The sequence below is a fragment of the Aotus nancymaae genome, unplaced genomic scaffold (genome assembly GCF_030222135.1).
Source record: "Aotus nancymaae isolate 86718 unplaced genomic scaffold, 86718_ANA_hifiasm-v0.15.2.pri h1tg000006l, whole genome shotgun sequence".
Taxonomy (NCBI): Eukaryota; Metazoa; Chordata; class Mammalia; order Primates; family Aotidae; genus Aotus; species Aotus nancymaae.
Window position 1 is genome coordinate 98,156,846 of NW_026988417.1, and position 13,177 is coordinate 98,170,022.

A 13,177-nucleotide genomic window follows, 5' to 3' on the forward strand; every position below is an offset into this window, starting at 1 on the left:
CTATAATCCCAGCACTTTGGGAGGCTGAGGTGGGTGGACCACCTGAAGTCAGAAATTCGAGACCAGCCTGGCCATCATGGTGAAACCCTGTCTTTACCAAAAATACAAAAATTAGCTGGGTGTAGGGGAGCACACCTGTAGCCCCAGCTACTCAGGAAGCTGAGACAGGAGAATGGCTTGAACCTGGGAGGTGGAGGTTGTGGTGAGCAGAGATCGTGCCACTGCACTCCAGCCTGGGAAACAGAGGGAGATACCATCTCAAAAACAAAACAAAACAAAACCTCTGTACAATTCAACATGGTCAACATGTATTATCTTTTTAATACAGTGTTGGAATCTATTTACTAATACTTTTTAGTCAGAATTCTTGCATCTACATTCATAAATAAAACTAGGCTGGCTTGTGATTTTCCTTTGATAGTATCTTTGTCTAGTGTTGGTATTAGGAATGCTGATTACATAAAATTAGTTGTGGAAGTGTTCTCTTTTTCCAGTGTCTGGAAGAGTTTGTATAAAAGTGAGATAATCTGTTCTTTGAAAGTGTGGTGGAAAATGCCTATAAAGCATTCAGAACTTATATTTTCTTTGTGGATAGAGTTTTAATCACAGCTTCCATATTTTTAAAAGAGTTAAAGAATTTTCTATCCTTTTTATTCTTTCCAAACGTTCATTCTAGCATATTTTCCTAAATATATGTCCAAATTGTAGGCATGTATTTCTTATAGTATTCAATTATGTTTTCCTGTCATGCAGGCTGAAGTGCAGTGGGTGATCATAGCTCACTTCAACCTCAAACCTCTGAGGACTCTCAGGTGATCTTGCCTCAGCCACCAGAACAGCCAAGACTATATACATATGTGCCTCCATGCTCAGCTGACTTAAAAAAAATTTTTTTTTTCATAGAGATGAGATCTTGATATGTCACTCAGGCTGGTCTCATCTTGGCCTCAAGCTGTCCTCCCACTATGATCTCCCAAAGCACTGGGGGGTGGAGGGTGGGGGGGGGGAGGGAGGGAGGGAGGGAGGGAGGCAGGGAGAGAGAGAGAGTGTGTATGCATTTATTATGTATTTATTTTTTAATTTTTCAATACTGATTGACAGGTTCTCGCTCTGTCACCTATGCTGCTGTGCAGTGGCGCAATTACAGCTCACTGCAGCCTCTACCTCCTGGGCTAAAGGGATCCTCCCACCTCACCCTTCCAAGTAGTTGGGACTATAGGTGCATGCCACCATGCCTAGTGAATTTTTTATTTTTATTTACTTGTTTTGTACAGATGAGGTCTCCCTATGTTGCCCAGGCTGGTATCTAACACCTGGGCTCAAGTGATTCTCCCACCTCAGCTGTAATTATTTTGTAAATCTCAAATTTACCTGTAGTCCTGTCCCTGATTACTTTTATAATGTTCTTTATTTGTATATTCTCTTCATTAATTTTGCCAGAGCTTTCTGTTTTTCCTTCGTTTTTTTAAAGAACTTTTTGCTTTACTGAACTTCTCTCTACACAATGGAGAGTGGATAGCAGTCAAAAAAAAATGAAATGCAATAAGAAGCAATTTATGGATGAACCTTAGCATTATGATATTAAGTAAAAAAAAAAAAAAAAATTAAGTCCCATAGTTTTAGTAATAACTGACATCTAGAGATTTGGAATTTCACATCATGACACAGTAGAAATGAACAACCAACCAAAGACCCAAAGATACAAAGTTCTGTTTATATCTACAGTTGTAAAACTCCAATTCAGCTTTGGAAGGCTTTGACCCGTAAGAGTCAAAGATTGCGATGCTTCTCCATGACATTAAAGTAGGTCAAAGTCAACCAAGAGTTTGAAATTACTGCTAATGTTGAGTTAAAAACTCAAGAGTAAAAATTATGGTTACAGAGGTTGCAAACATAAGAGCAAGTCATTTCTGCTTGTAATTCAGTCTTCCGTTTCATAAGACTACCTTCCACCTGCCGGACCTTTACTAATGGAGAGTCTTGGGCTTCTCACCCTATGAAGCTCCACTGCTCACCTTTTTCTTTTCTTTTTTTTTTTTTTTGAGATGTTGTCTTCTTCTGTTACCCAGGCTGGAGTACAGTGGCGCGATATTGGCTCACTGCAACCTCTGCCTCCTGGGTTCAAGTGATTCTCCTGCCTCAGACTCCCAAGTTGCTGCCCTATGTCCAGCTAAGTTTTCGTATTTTTAATAGAGATGGCATTTCACCATGTTAGCCAGGATGGTGTCAATCTCCTGACCTCATGATCCACCCGCCTTGACCTCCAAAGGCACGAACCACCATGCCTGGCCTCCACTGCCCACTTTAAAAGCCAGTTCAAGTGCCACCTCCTCCATGAAACCTCTCCTGACCTCCCCAGGAAGCACTACTCTCATGGACCTGGTGTGTCTGGCACATCTCCTTTATGAAACCAGGGCAATGTCCAATTATCCTATATTCACTGCAGTGGCAAATATAAGGCCTACCATTCAACTCCAGATTAAGCAAACACTGAGGTCCAACCGAATGTGAAGGTTTCCTTCTATCAGGTGGGATATGATACAGATATGTAATACATTTTGTTGCTTAAAGTTTCTTTAAAGATTACTGGTGTCAGTTTGATTCCTGAAATTCATTCATTTAGTTTCTGAGTGCCATCTAGGATGAGTAGTTCCAGTTAGCTGAATAAGTCAAACTTTCCTGATGGTACTATATACTACACGATCAAATAACAACTCTCGGCCAAAAAGAGCAGTTTATATTATAGACAACATTTTCTGTTAGTTTCAGGGAACTATCTAATCTGTCTTACATTCCCATCCAAAGGGAATGAAAGAAAACAATGTTTTGGTATTTGTAATATTAGTATTTCAGCTATACAGAAAATTTTATTTGCTACTACATGGATATGAACACACACTCCTAAATCAAAATATAAATTCTACTCTTGAGAAAGTAAATCAATTTCATATGTATGCAGATTCTTCAAAATGTCAGTAATATTTAGGTAGCAAAATAATGGAAACAGTTTCTTTGAAAATACTCTATTTTTTAATCAGTGATTTCATCTTTATTTGGTATAGTTATTTGTAGGGTGAAAGGTAAGAGAGAAAGCCAATAGCAAAGTATACCTTTTCTTTAAGATAAGAATGAAAGTGAAAATTTAGGAGCATGAAAATTAGCAGTGTATTTCACAATTGATGTGATTAATGAATCTTAAAGAGATATCCATAGAAAAATCGAAACAAAATGTCTCACTTATGCTAAAAGTTATACTGTATTTATTTGCCAAGTCTTATGTTGAGATGGAGAAAAATCCGGAGAAATTATTACCATTTCCCATTTGCCCTCTGGCCACACCCTCACCCCCACTGGCCACACCCATCCCCTGCTGCCACACACACTTTCCCAGCTTCCTTATTCCTTCAACATTTCTAGTTTGGAAAAAAAAAAAGGGCCCATAACAGTGGAGAAAAATGTGTTTCAAGGTGTAGTAAAACATCTAAAGACTTATGCACAAAACAAAAGTGTAAGTTGGGTACCTGCTACATGGCATGCTTTAAAAAAGATGTAAGCCCCTCCAAGATGACAGACCCTGAGCTATGTACCTGCTTCTCAGCTTGCTTCAAAAGCTTCTGGAACCTCTCGTCCTCCAGCACGCCAGGTGGAAGGTCAGTCTCTCCCTGAGCTTTCAGTTCCTCTAGCTTCTGCCGCAAGTCCCTGAGCGCCTGCAGCTCATCATTGAGGCGGCTCTGCCGGGTCAGAGATGCCTGAAGGTCCAGTTCTAAATCTAGAGATGTCCGCACTGGGCACTCTTGTGCTGTTCTTCTAAGGACTGACTGGCAAACCGTCTGGATAGTGAGAAACAGAATGACGAACACCCTGGTTATACAGGCAGCGGTTACTCTGCTTTCCCTCCTTCCTGGCGCACGATGGATGGTGCTTCCTTGAGCCCTGGAAGCCAGGGCCTAAGCTGCCTAAGTGGCAGGAGCAACTTGCTCTGACCCATGGCAGGAGAGTGGGAGGGATGTGCCTTATTTCCAGCAGGAGCCTGTCAAGGCCAGTGTGAGAGGTGCACATTTCTGTGCCTTGCTAGAGGGAGAGCAAAGAACCACAGAGGGAGGCTCCGTCAGCATGGGCCCCGAGTGAGAGAACATGGAGCACGGCCTCCTGCCAACCTGCAGTGAACCAGTAGCTAGGCAAGAAATAAACCTTTACTGTTTTATACCACAGAAGTTTTTAAAGTTGTTACCACAGTACAGCCTGGCTTACTTAGCCTGACCAATTCATTGCATGAAGCCTGCCTCGTGTGATAAATAAATACATTGTAAGACACTGTCGTTTCCTCCATTTTAGGACACATAACTCTACCATTTCCATGAGAGTCGGCCAGAATACAGCTGGTCAATGTTGCTAAGTTTTGACTCTCTCCTCTAATCAGAATGCTTAAATTGAGTTGCCTTCCTTGATTTCCCATTGTGTGCTACTTATTTTCACCACTGAATCACCATGGCTCTTCCCAGGGCCAATCATACCCATTCATCAAGCAATAATTATTGAACATATATGAAATAAATGTCTGCTGGGGCTGTGCAGGCAAACTACTAGGAAGAGAAGACAGAATCTCTGCCCTTGAAGATTTCACCTGCAGAATGACACGAGACCTTAAGTAAGAGGAAGCTGTGAGCGAGGGCAGGAGTGCAGAGGATGTCAGGGAAGGGGACAGGTCACTCAGGGTCAGGGCACATTCCCTTGAGGAAGAGATTTTAAGCAAGGCTGGGTGAGAGGTGACACTCTACCAGCAGAGGGAAACAAGGAGGTATTTCTTGTCTAGGTTACTGGCAGTCTGAATGCAAAATAAATGATCCTTAATAAGAACTGGTACTATTTGATATGAGTAAGGAGGGACTAAAATTCGACAAGTACTCTAGTTTGAAGATCTGAAATAATGGTAGTGCTCAGGTCAGATGGAAGGGAGAGGCCCTATCTATCCCTACTCTGATTTCAGAGCCTTAGCCCTAGTCAGAATAGCTCTTACTGTGTCCTTTTCTTCCCCCACGTCCGGCACATATTGCACAGTCTCTAAAAATTTCAGTGCTAGGCTTCTGTCACATTCTTATTATTAGGTTCCCTTTATTCAACCTCTACCCTCTCTACAAATGCATTACACAGTGAGAATCATCTAGACACACATTCTCTTTGACTGTATTACTTATTTTTCAGAATCAGAAATCTTTCCTAGCTGTCATGCCCACACAGCCTAAGGACTCCATATACAAGGGTTTGCTGGTAGACGTTTAATAACTGGCTCTCTCTGGAAGAGAAGAAAGCACTGACCTGCAGGGTTTGCCAGTTTCTATGCAGTAAATACTCCTACCATAACCATTTTCAAACTATGACTGTGATGTCACTGTCACTCCGATTTAACTGGCAAAAGGCGTGCACAATTGGCTCTTGTGAGCCAGCATGAGGAGGGTGCAGCACACCACTGCCAGTGGGTACCGCTCTAACCTCATCACTCCTACACTTGGCGCTTTGCTCTTCTAATCAGGCGAACCTTTTACTCACCTTCACAGACACTTTTGTCCTCATACACCTCTATCCCTTGCTCATGTTGTAATTCCTAACCAGAATACCATTCCCCACTTGTTCCTATCAAACTGTATCTGTCTACTTTAAAAACCATGTAAAACCATCTCCTACACATGCTTCAGGATTAACCTCTGTCTGTTTCAAGTAGTCCTAATAATTAAGTTTATCAGTAACCCAACTGTTTCTCAGCTCCACTAGATTCATAAACACTTTCGGTTAATTTTCTCTGAAGAGTGCAACTATCCCCTAAAAGTATGGACGGCTTAAGAAGGCAGGCAACTTAGAAAGGAGTTGAGAAGAATTTTCAATCGAGATAAAAATTTGGTGCTTTTAAAGCATAAAGTTTGGTAACCTGAAAAATCGACATCTCACAATTTCCTGAAAATGATGAAGGCTGAATAAATGCCAGCACATCTCATCTGCCTTCAGAAAAAAGAAATATGCTTGTATGCCTTTCAAGTAACTAGAAAGTTAAACCAGGGGTGCCCACTGCTGCCTGCCCAGGCATCTCTTACTCTGCACATGGTGGCATGAGACCAGAGTGACACTGGTGATGTCAATGCATCTGATTTACCTTCCCAGCCTTCACACTTGATCCTCCTGTCCACAGTGCCAAAGCTGCTGGCAAAACCTGACACTCCTCATGCCCCATGTGTCCCTGCTCCCATATCATTTCATGCCACCTACCCACGGCACCCAGTATCCATCACAACCCCATTCTGCCCCAAAGCTACCATTTTCTTTTTGAAAATTTATTCAAGTGTCAAGACCCCACCTCTGCCCCAACCCCCTGCCAATTGAGCTTTTCTGACTCTCTCAATCAGATGGGCTCATTCCCTATCCTACCTGGCACAGCTGTGATGGTCCCGTGTGTGCTGTGTTCTCCTCTAGACCATGGACTCCTGAGGGTGCAAGCTTGCCATCAACAGAGCTCAGCACATTTGGTGCTCTGTACTCACCAAACCAGTGAGTTTGGTGCTTACAAGCAGGTGCTTAATAAAAATATGTTGAACTGAATGAATAAGTTTAAAATTTACATTTTAAGCCAAAATGATCACAGTAAGCAAATATTTTCCTTTAGTATTCTAGCTGTTGGCAAATAAACAGAAATTTCTGAATTATGCGAACAGTCTAACCTGTTAATTCATTTATTCTCTCAGACTTATCTTTAAAGCTCATGTGGAGACCCATGATATCCAGAAAAATGCCACCTGAGTTGCCTACCCACATCAGTTTTAACCTTCTAAAGATATCTGTTTAAGCAAGTCACAAAAACCGTGTGTGTAACAAGTTTACCAGAATGTGTGTCCTTCAGAAAAGGTACTGGGTCTTATACACCTTCCCACAATTGCTCAAGACCTGGACATGGTATGCAGGATGATCAGAAATGTGTTCTACCATCATCTGATACCCCTGTAGGCTCAGCAGGCCCCTTCTCCAGAGACACTGAAGTTGCATATCCAGCCTTAACCATCACAGGTTCCGCACCAATGATGAGTAAATGCTCTACACACCCCCATCTCCATAGCAGCCATGTTATCTGCGTCTCTGTGTGTCCCAGTGGCTGCATTCAGTAGGCTAAGTGCATGGAGCACTGACATTCATTCTGTGGTTCTGGAGTTTGTGCTGTACAAGTCGCAATTTTGGACTGGTCCAGGGACAGTAGGACATGGCTGAGGGAATACATACCCTTTTGACCCTCAAACTGCGCCGTTCAGTGGAGTTTCTCACAAACAGTGATTTTTTTGCCAGGGTTGAACTGTCACTGTCACTCCGATTTAACTGGCAACAAAAGATTGAAAAACAAAAATCACTGCATATCAGAGTACAAGTGGAAGTCTTGAACTGAGACATTTACCAAGTAAAGCAGGTAGTGATAGTTAAGAGTTTATTTCTTTAAGAAAATCCCCTCAAACAAGGTTTTTCCTGTTCTATGTTTCGTTAAATAACTTCGTTTTCTTAATTAATTAATTAATATTTTTTTTAGATGGAGTCTCACTCTGCCACCCAGGCTGGAGTGCAGTGGTGTGATCTTGGCTCACTGCAACCTCCACCACCCAGGTTCATGTAATTCTCTTGCCTCAGCCTCCCTAGTAGCTGGGATTACTGGCGTGCGCCATCACACCCGGCTAATTTTTGTATTTTTAGTAGGGATAGGGTTTCACCACGTTGGCCAGGCTGGTCTCGAACTTCTGACCTCAGGTGATCTGCTCTCCTTGGGCTCCCAAAGTGTTGGGATTACAAGTATGAGTGATCACGCCTGGCCTCTTAAATAATATAAATAGCTGCCTTTTGGTAGTGGTTATCAAAAATCCTATGTTTAAGGTACTTATATATTTCTTGAAATAAAATTATTCTTTGTATTTTTAGTTAATAGATCATTTTTTTTCTTTAAAGAAAGGTCTGCATAAGACTGGGCACAGTGGCTTACACCTGCAATCCCAGCACTTTGGGAGGCCAAGGCGGGCAGATCACAAGGTCAGGAGCTCAAGACCAGCCTGGCTAACATAGAGAAACCAGCTCTACTAAAAATACAAAAATTAGCCAGGCATGGTGGCGCACGCCTGTAGTCTCAGCTACTTGGGAAGCTGGTGCAGGAGAATTGCTTGAATCCGGGAGGCAGAGGTTGTGGTGAGCCAAGATTGCACCACTGCACTGCAGCCTGGGAAACAGAGTGAGACTCTGTCTCAAAATAAAAATGGTCTCCATAAAGCACAGAGCTCAAGAGTTGAGACACAGTCTGTGCTATCTAGAATGCTCTTAGCCCAAGTTGCCCACACTCACTGTCTCACCTGCTTCAAATCTTCACTGAAATGCAGCCTGCATATCACCCCCAACCCCCTTGCACTACTGTTGTCCACAGCATTGATCCCTTTCCAAGATACTTCATAGCTTATTCATCATATTTGCTGCTGTGGTCTGGCTCGACTCACAGGAATATAAACTCAGCCATGGCAGGCCTCTGGGTCTCTTGCTTCTAGATGAATCCCACGTATCTAGGAAAGTGCTTACAAGCAGGTGCTTAATAAAAATGTGTTGAACTGAATGAATAAATATAGAATTTAAAAAGTATTTCTACTGCAGTTTATAATACTATGTCTATCTTACTATATAAATTAGAAATACTTCTAGAAGTAGAATTTGGTAAATTGATGCAAATCTCATAATTTTCTTCACAGAACTATGGATGTCATTCAGTGTTTATAAGCATTATTAAAAGAGGACTTCTGCTCTAAAAAGCAATTGACAATTCTCAGTTCAACAAGACTAACATGGTTTGAAGGACATATGATATAGAATAGAAATATACAGACTACATATATCTCAAAAACCCACTTTATGTTTCTAAATACAGAATGAAGTCCAAATAACGTACGCATACCTAGCACTCAGATCCTTAAACTTCACTTACTTGCCAAATAAACCACATTAGAACCAAGGAGACATTAATTTTGATGGAAAAACAAACCAAGTCAAAAGGACCACAAGTGTGTGATATTCTACATCTATTTTATTGCATTTCCAGTATTTGCAGTTGTAATGTGAAGACTCCCAGAGCACAGTCTCTTGTCCTTTGCAGGCCACTTCCTAGCAGCAGGGAAGAAGCTGCAGTCCCAGCGCCTTGCCACAGCACTGCCACCTTACCCTGCAGATGTACTGGTTCCGCTCTCCCGGAGAAAAGGTTTGTGAGCGCACTATCACACTGCTCCTCACAAAGGGACGCTGTCTAGAGCTCAGGCTACTGCGGTCTTTGGGGCGAACTGCCATATTGTCATTAGCAGCTTCATCAGTATTTGTCTCTTTATCAACCTGTAAGAGAAGTCAGCAATTTGTCAGGAGCTGATAGATCTGTAAACATTATGCTCCTTTCTTCTAAGAAAGAAAAAATATCTAATGTTACAACAGAGACTCATGGAGCACTTTCTTAAGAGAAAGGGTTTGTATTACAGACTATAGTACTTCTGAAATACTGGGGAGAAATTCTGGGGAGAATTTCTCTTCCGTTTTCTACCAAGAATGGTTTTCTACTGAGTTCTTAGGAAGTTCTGCATAATAGGCAGCGTGATCTGTCCACAAGGTTACTCTTAAGTAGAGGTGCTGCCTCCAAAAGGCCAGATGTAAAAATAAAGGTTTAGACGTAAAGTGATTCTAAAAAGAATCCTATTTGAGTATATATCATCATTAAACTTTATTCAACTTTCTGATTAGATTTTTTTCAGAATAAACGATAAAGATAATTATAAGAAAATGAAACATACCACAAACTTGTAGGTTTAAACAGAATATGTAATTATACATGTATAAACATAACTGTTGTGAAGCTGAGTTGTATTTTACTGGATCTTTAGAAATGTAACAAAAATAAAACAAGTAAAAATGGAAGTTTCTCAAAATACAAACTCAGTAGGCAAAGGCAGATGTCTATTTTTTATCAAGACCAGCCTGGCTAGTAGGTATAACTTACTTTATAGGTAGGTATAACTTGATTCTAAACCTGCCTCTTAATGAAAGTTTGCTCTTTTGTGAAAGAAAGTTCTCAGTCAGGGCATAATTATTTCCTCAGGAATAATTTTATTATTTAATTAATTAGAATTTTCTAAACTCTATTACCAATATCCCCCAGTGTGTGAACATTCCCAAAGCTTGAAAATATTTTTCCCCATATGGGGTTGACAGTCTCAATACATCTCTCACTTAACTAGCAAAGTTACCTGTTTAATAACTTGGTTGGCACTTGTGCCTAAATTAAGTCACCTGTTACCTTTCCAATCAGGGCACCACCTAACCAAATGAACTTTAAATGTTTACTTCATGTTTGAAATGGAAATAAAACTTACTACATATATGAATTTGATACAAGACACCCTGCTGTTTTCCAAGGAATTCAGAAAATATTTTTTTAATATTCACAGAATCTTTATAGAGATCTACAGCAGCTAGCACTATTTCTCTTCTTATATATTCTCCAAATACAAGTGGAGAATATTTTGGGCCCACTTTAAAGCATTTACGATGCTTCTTAGAGCCTATTCCCACACATGCCTTTCACAATCAGCTTTTGACACAAAATCCGGACATGGAATTTACACCTAAGGAGACAAACAAGCATCTCCCTAGTCCACATGGTGCCTGTAAAGTATCAGTTTTAAGACAGAACAGTGGAATAGTCACCAGCGTTGGTATTCCAGTAGGTGGCTGACTTCTGAGGTCTTTGGCACAGCTGTTTTCTTTCCTGTTCCTGTCTTCATTCACCTCAGGCACACTAGTGCATGAACTTAAATCTTCTGTACAGCTACTGTCCTCTGGCAATTTAACTTCAGCCTCTTTTTCAGCCACAATTTCATCAGAGGCCTCTCTTAGCATTGTTAGCCTATGGTAAAACAAAAACAAAACACACTTTTGGTAGGCAGGCATGCTCTATGAACACACAACCTGGGCATGCTAAGTTGTTGCCTGGGACTCACACATAATGAGACAAGCCAATTCTTTGGCTGGGGTTTTTAACTAAATGTTTCATAAAAATATAAAATCCTCACTTCACCCTCTAGTAAACTGCAGTATCACCTCAACGTGGTACTAAAAAGTTAAACTCATGAAATTTAACATAATTTCTAGATATTAAAATAGACATATTCTGAAAATCACATATAGAGTTTAATGTTAGCATTTAAAAATATTGACACTCCCTATAAAATAACTTGGTATTCACTATTCATTTATTGTAAAATAATCATGTAACAGAATGGAGTTACTCTCAGCTAAGACTGAATAAAGAATAAGGATTTTAAATACCCATTTTATTGAGTGTGCTCACAGTCTAGCAAGGAGAATCCTATGCTAAGGGAGTTTTTCTTCTAAACTAGCAGAAGACTCTTCTTTAACAAAAGCCCTGGCATGGGCTAAAGCGGCATTATAAGTGGTGCTCCAGAATATAAATACAGCTTAAATAGAATATATAAAGCAGGACTACTAGGATGGTTTAGAACATCTCTTATTTTGTTGAGTTTCATGTTCTCCTAACGCAAACATTTTTTCCATTGATAACTAAATGTTCAGCTTTAATTTGATTGGTGACATAATGCAAACTGGCACAGACCAGGTAATAAATGTCTAGCCATGAAAATGAGCACAAGGGGAACCATCAAACAAAACAATAAATTCATCTGTTTACATATTAAGTGTACTGTTTGGAACTATGTGTAAAACAAATTGTATTTTACCTATATGAGAAAGGCTTCATATTTAAAGATACTATAACGAACCCTATAATCAGTCTCATATTTATTTGTTTTGCAGTACTGTGATTTTTATTCACTATAAAGAACTTTTCATAAGGACAAAGTATATCTACATTTTTTAAAATCACAATAGAAGTTCTTCCTTCTAAATGTCCATATATTTAAAATTAACTCAAATGATTTTATATATATATACATACTTAAAAAGTAAAATATTCACTAAAATTTGTTTTAAGAGAAAAAAGTGCAATCCAAGAAGGACAGCTCTTAATATATACACATGAACCTGGACAAACACTGTAATAACTTCCCCTCCATCCCCACTTTTTAAAGGATTGGGTATGGATACAGAGAAGGACACAGAAAAAGAAGGTAAGAGTGGTAAAAAACCAAAAAATGAGTAATCAGAAGTTATTTTGTATACACTTGCTTTGTCTTACTAGAGCCTAAATGGTACTTCCAGGTAGTTAAAAGCAAAAGAGAGTCACTTTTAAATTTATCTACAACTCTACAATAAGCTACCATATCTTTCAAAATCAAGTTTAGACTTTAAAAAAGAAAAACAGCTTGGTCAGGCATGGTGGTTCATGCCTGTAATCCCAGCACTTTGGGAAGCCGAGGTAGGCAGATCATGAAGTCAGGAGATCGAGACCATCCTGGCTAACACAGTAAAACCCTGTCTCTACTAAAAAATACAAAAACTCAGCCGGGCATGGTGCCATGTGCCTGTAATCCCAGCTACTTGGGGGACTGAGGCAGGAGAATCGCTTGAACCTGGGAGGCGGAGGTTACAGTGAGCAAGATTGAGCCACTGCACTCCAGCCTGGGGACAGAGTGGACTCTATCTCAAAAAAAAAAGAAAGAAAAAAAAAGCTCAGAAAATAGTGTTTTAAAATTACTTGAAACAAGAACAAAGAATCTGGCTAATGTCTTAACTTTGCCCACAAACTGCCATTACTTTCTTAACTCTAATGACCAAGGAAAGACCTTTTCTAGCATTACTTCCTGAAGCTGCAGTGCATTTCATAATTCTGGAATAAAACATGAGCCTACAAAGGTTTCATTCTAAGACGTGTAAACACATCCTTGAGTTCCCAATAGCAAAAGGAAATAACTGTTTAACCAGTCTCCATCTGGACCCCTTTGCTCTTCTTGTCTTGCTTCTTCTTCTGCTTCTGCTTCTGCTTCTGCTTCTGCTTCTTGTGCTAATTCTTGTTCCACAGCTAACAATTCAGCTGATGTTCTTGCAAGTAAGGCTGACACTGCATCCTGAAGAAAGTAAAGCATATGGCAATTCACATCATATACTTGAAGAAATGATTTAAAAACTCAACAGATGGGAATTTACACTTCTGTCTGTAAAGAAG

The 13,177-nt window shown here is 40.1% G+C and overlaps 1 protein-coding gene across 1 annotated transcript in view; it reads right to left on the reverse strand.

The window, feature by feature from the left end:
• Positions 1-13,177, reverse strand: part of WWC2 (WW and C2 domain containing 2) — a 210,430-nt gene that overhangs the window by 26,666 nt on the left and 170,587 nt on the right. Inside the window, exons 17-21 of the mRNA XM_012472558.3 lie at positions 12,934-13,079; positions 10,744-10,942; positions 9,217-9,381; positions 7,261-7,353; positions 3,588-3,830 (exon numbers count right to left, since the gene is read on the reverse strand). Of these exons, the coding sequence (XP_012327981.1) occupies positions 3,588-3,830; positions 7,261-7,353; positions 9,217-9,381; positions 10,744-10,942; positions 12,934-13,079 (846 nt within the window). The remainder of the gene's footprint in view (positions 1-3,587; positions 3,831-7,260; positions 7,354-9,216; positions 9,382-10,743; positions 10,943-12,933; positions 13,080-13,177) is intronic.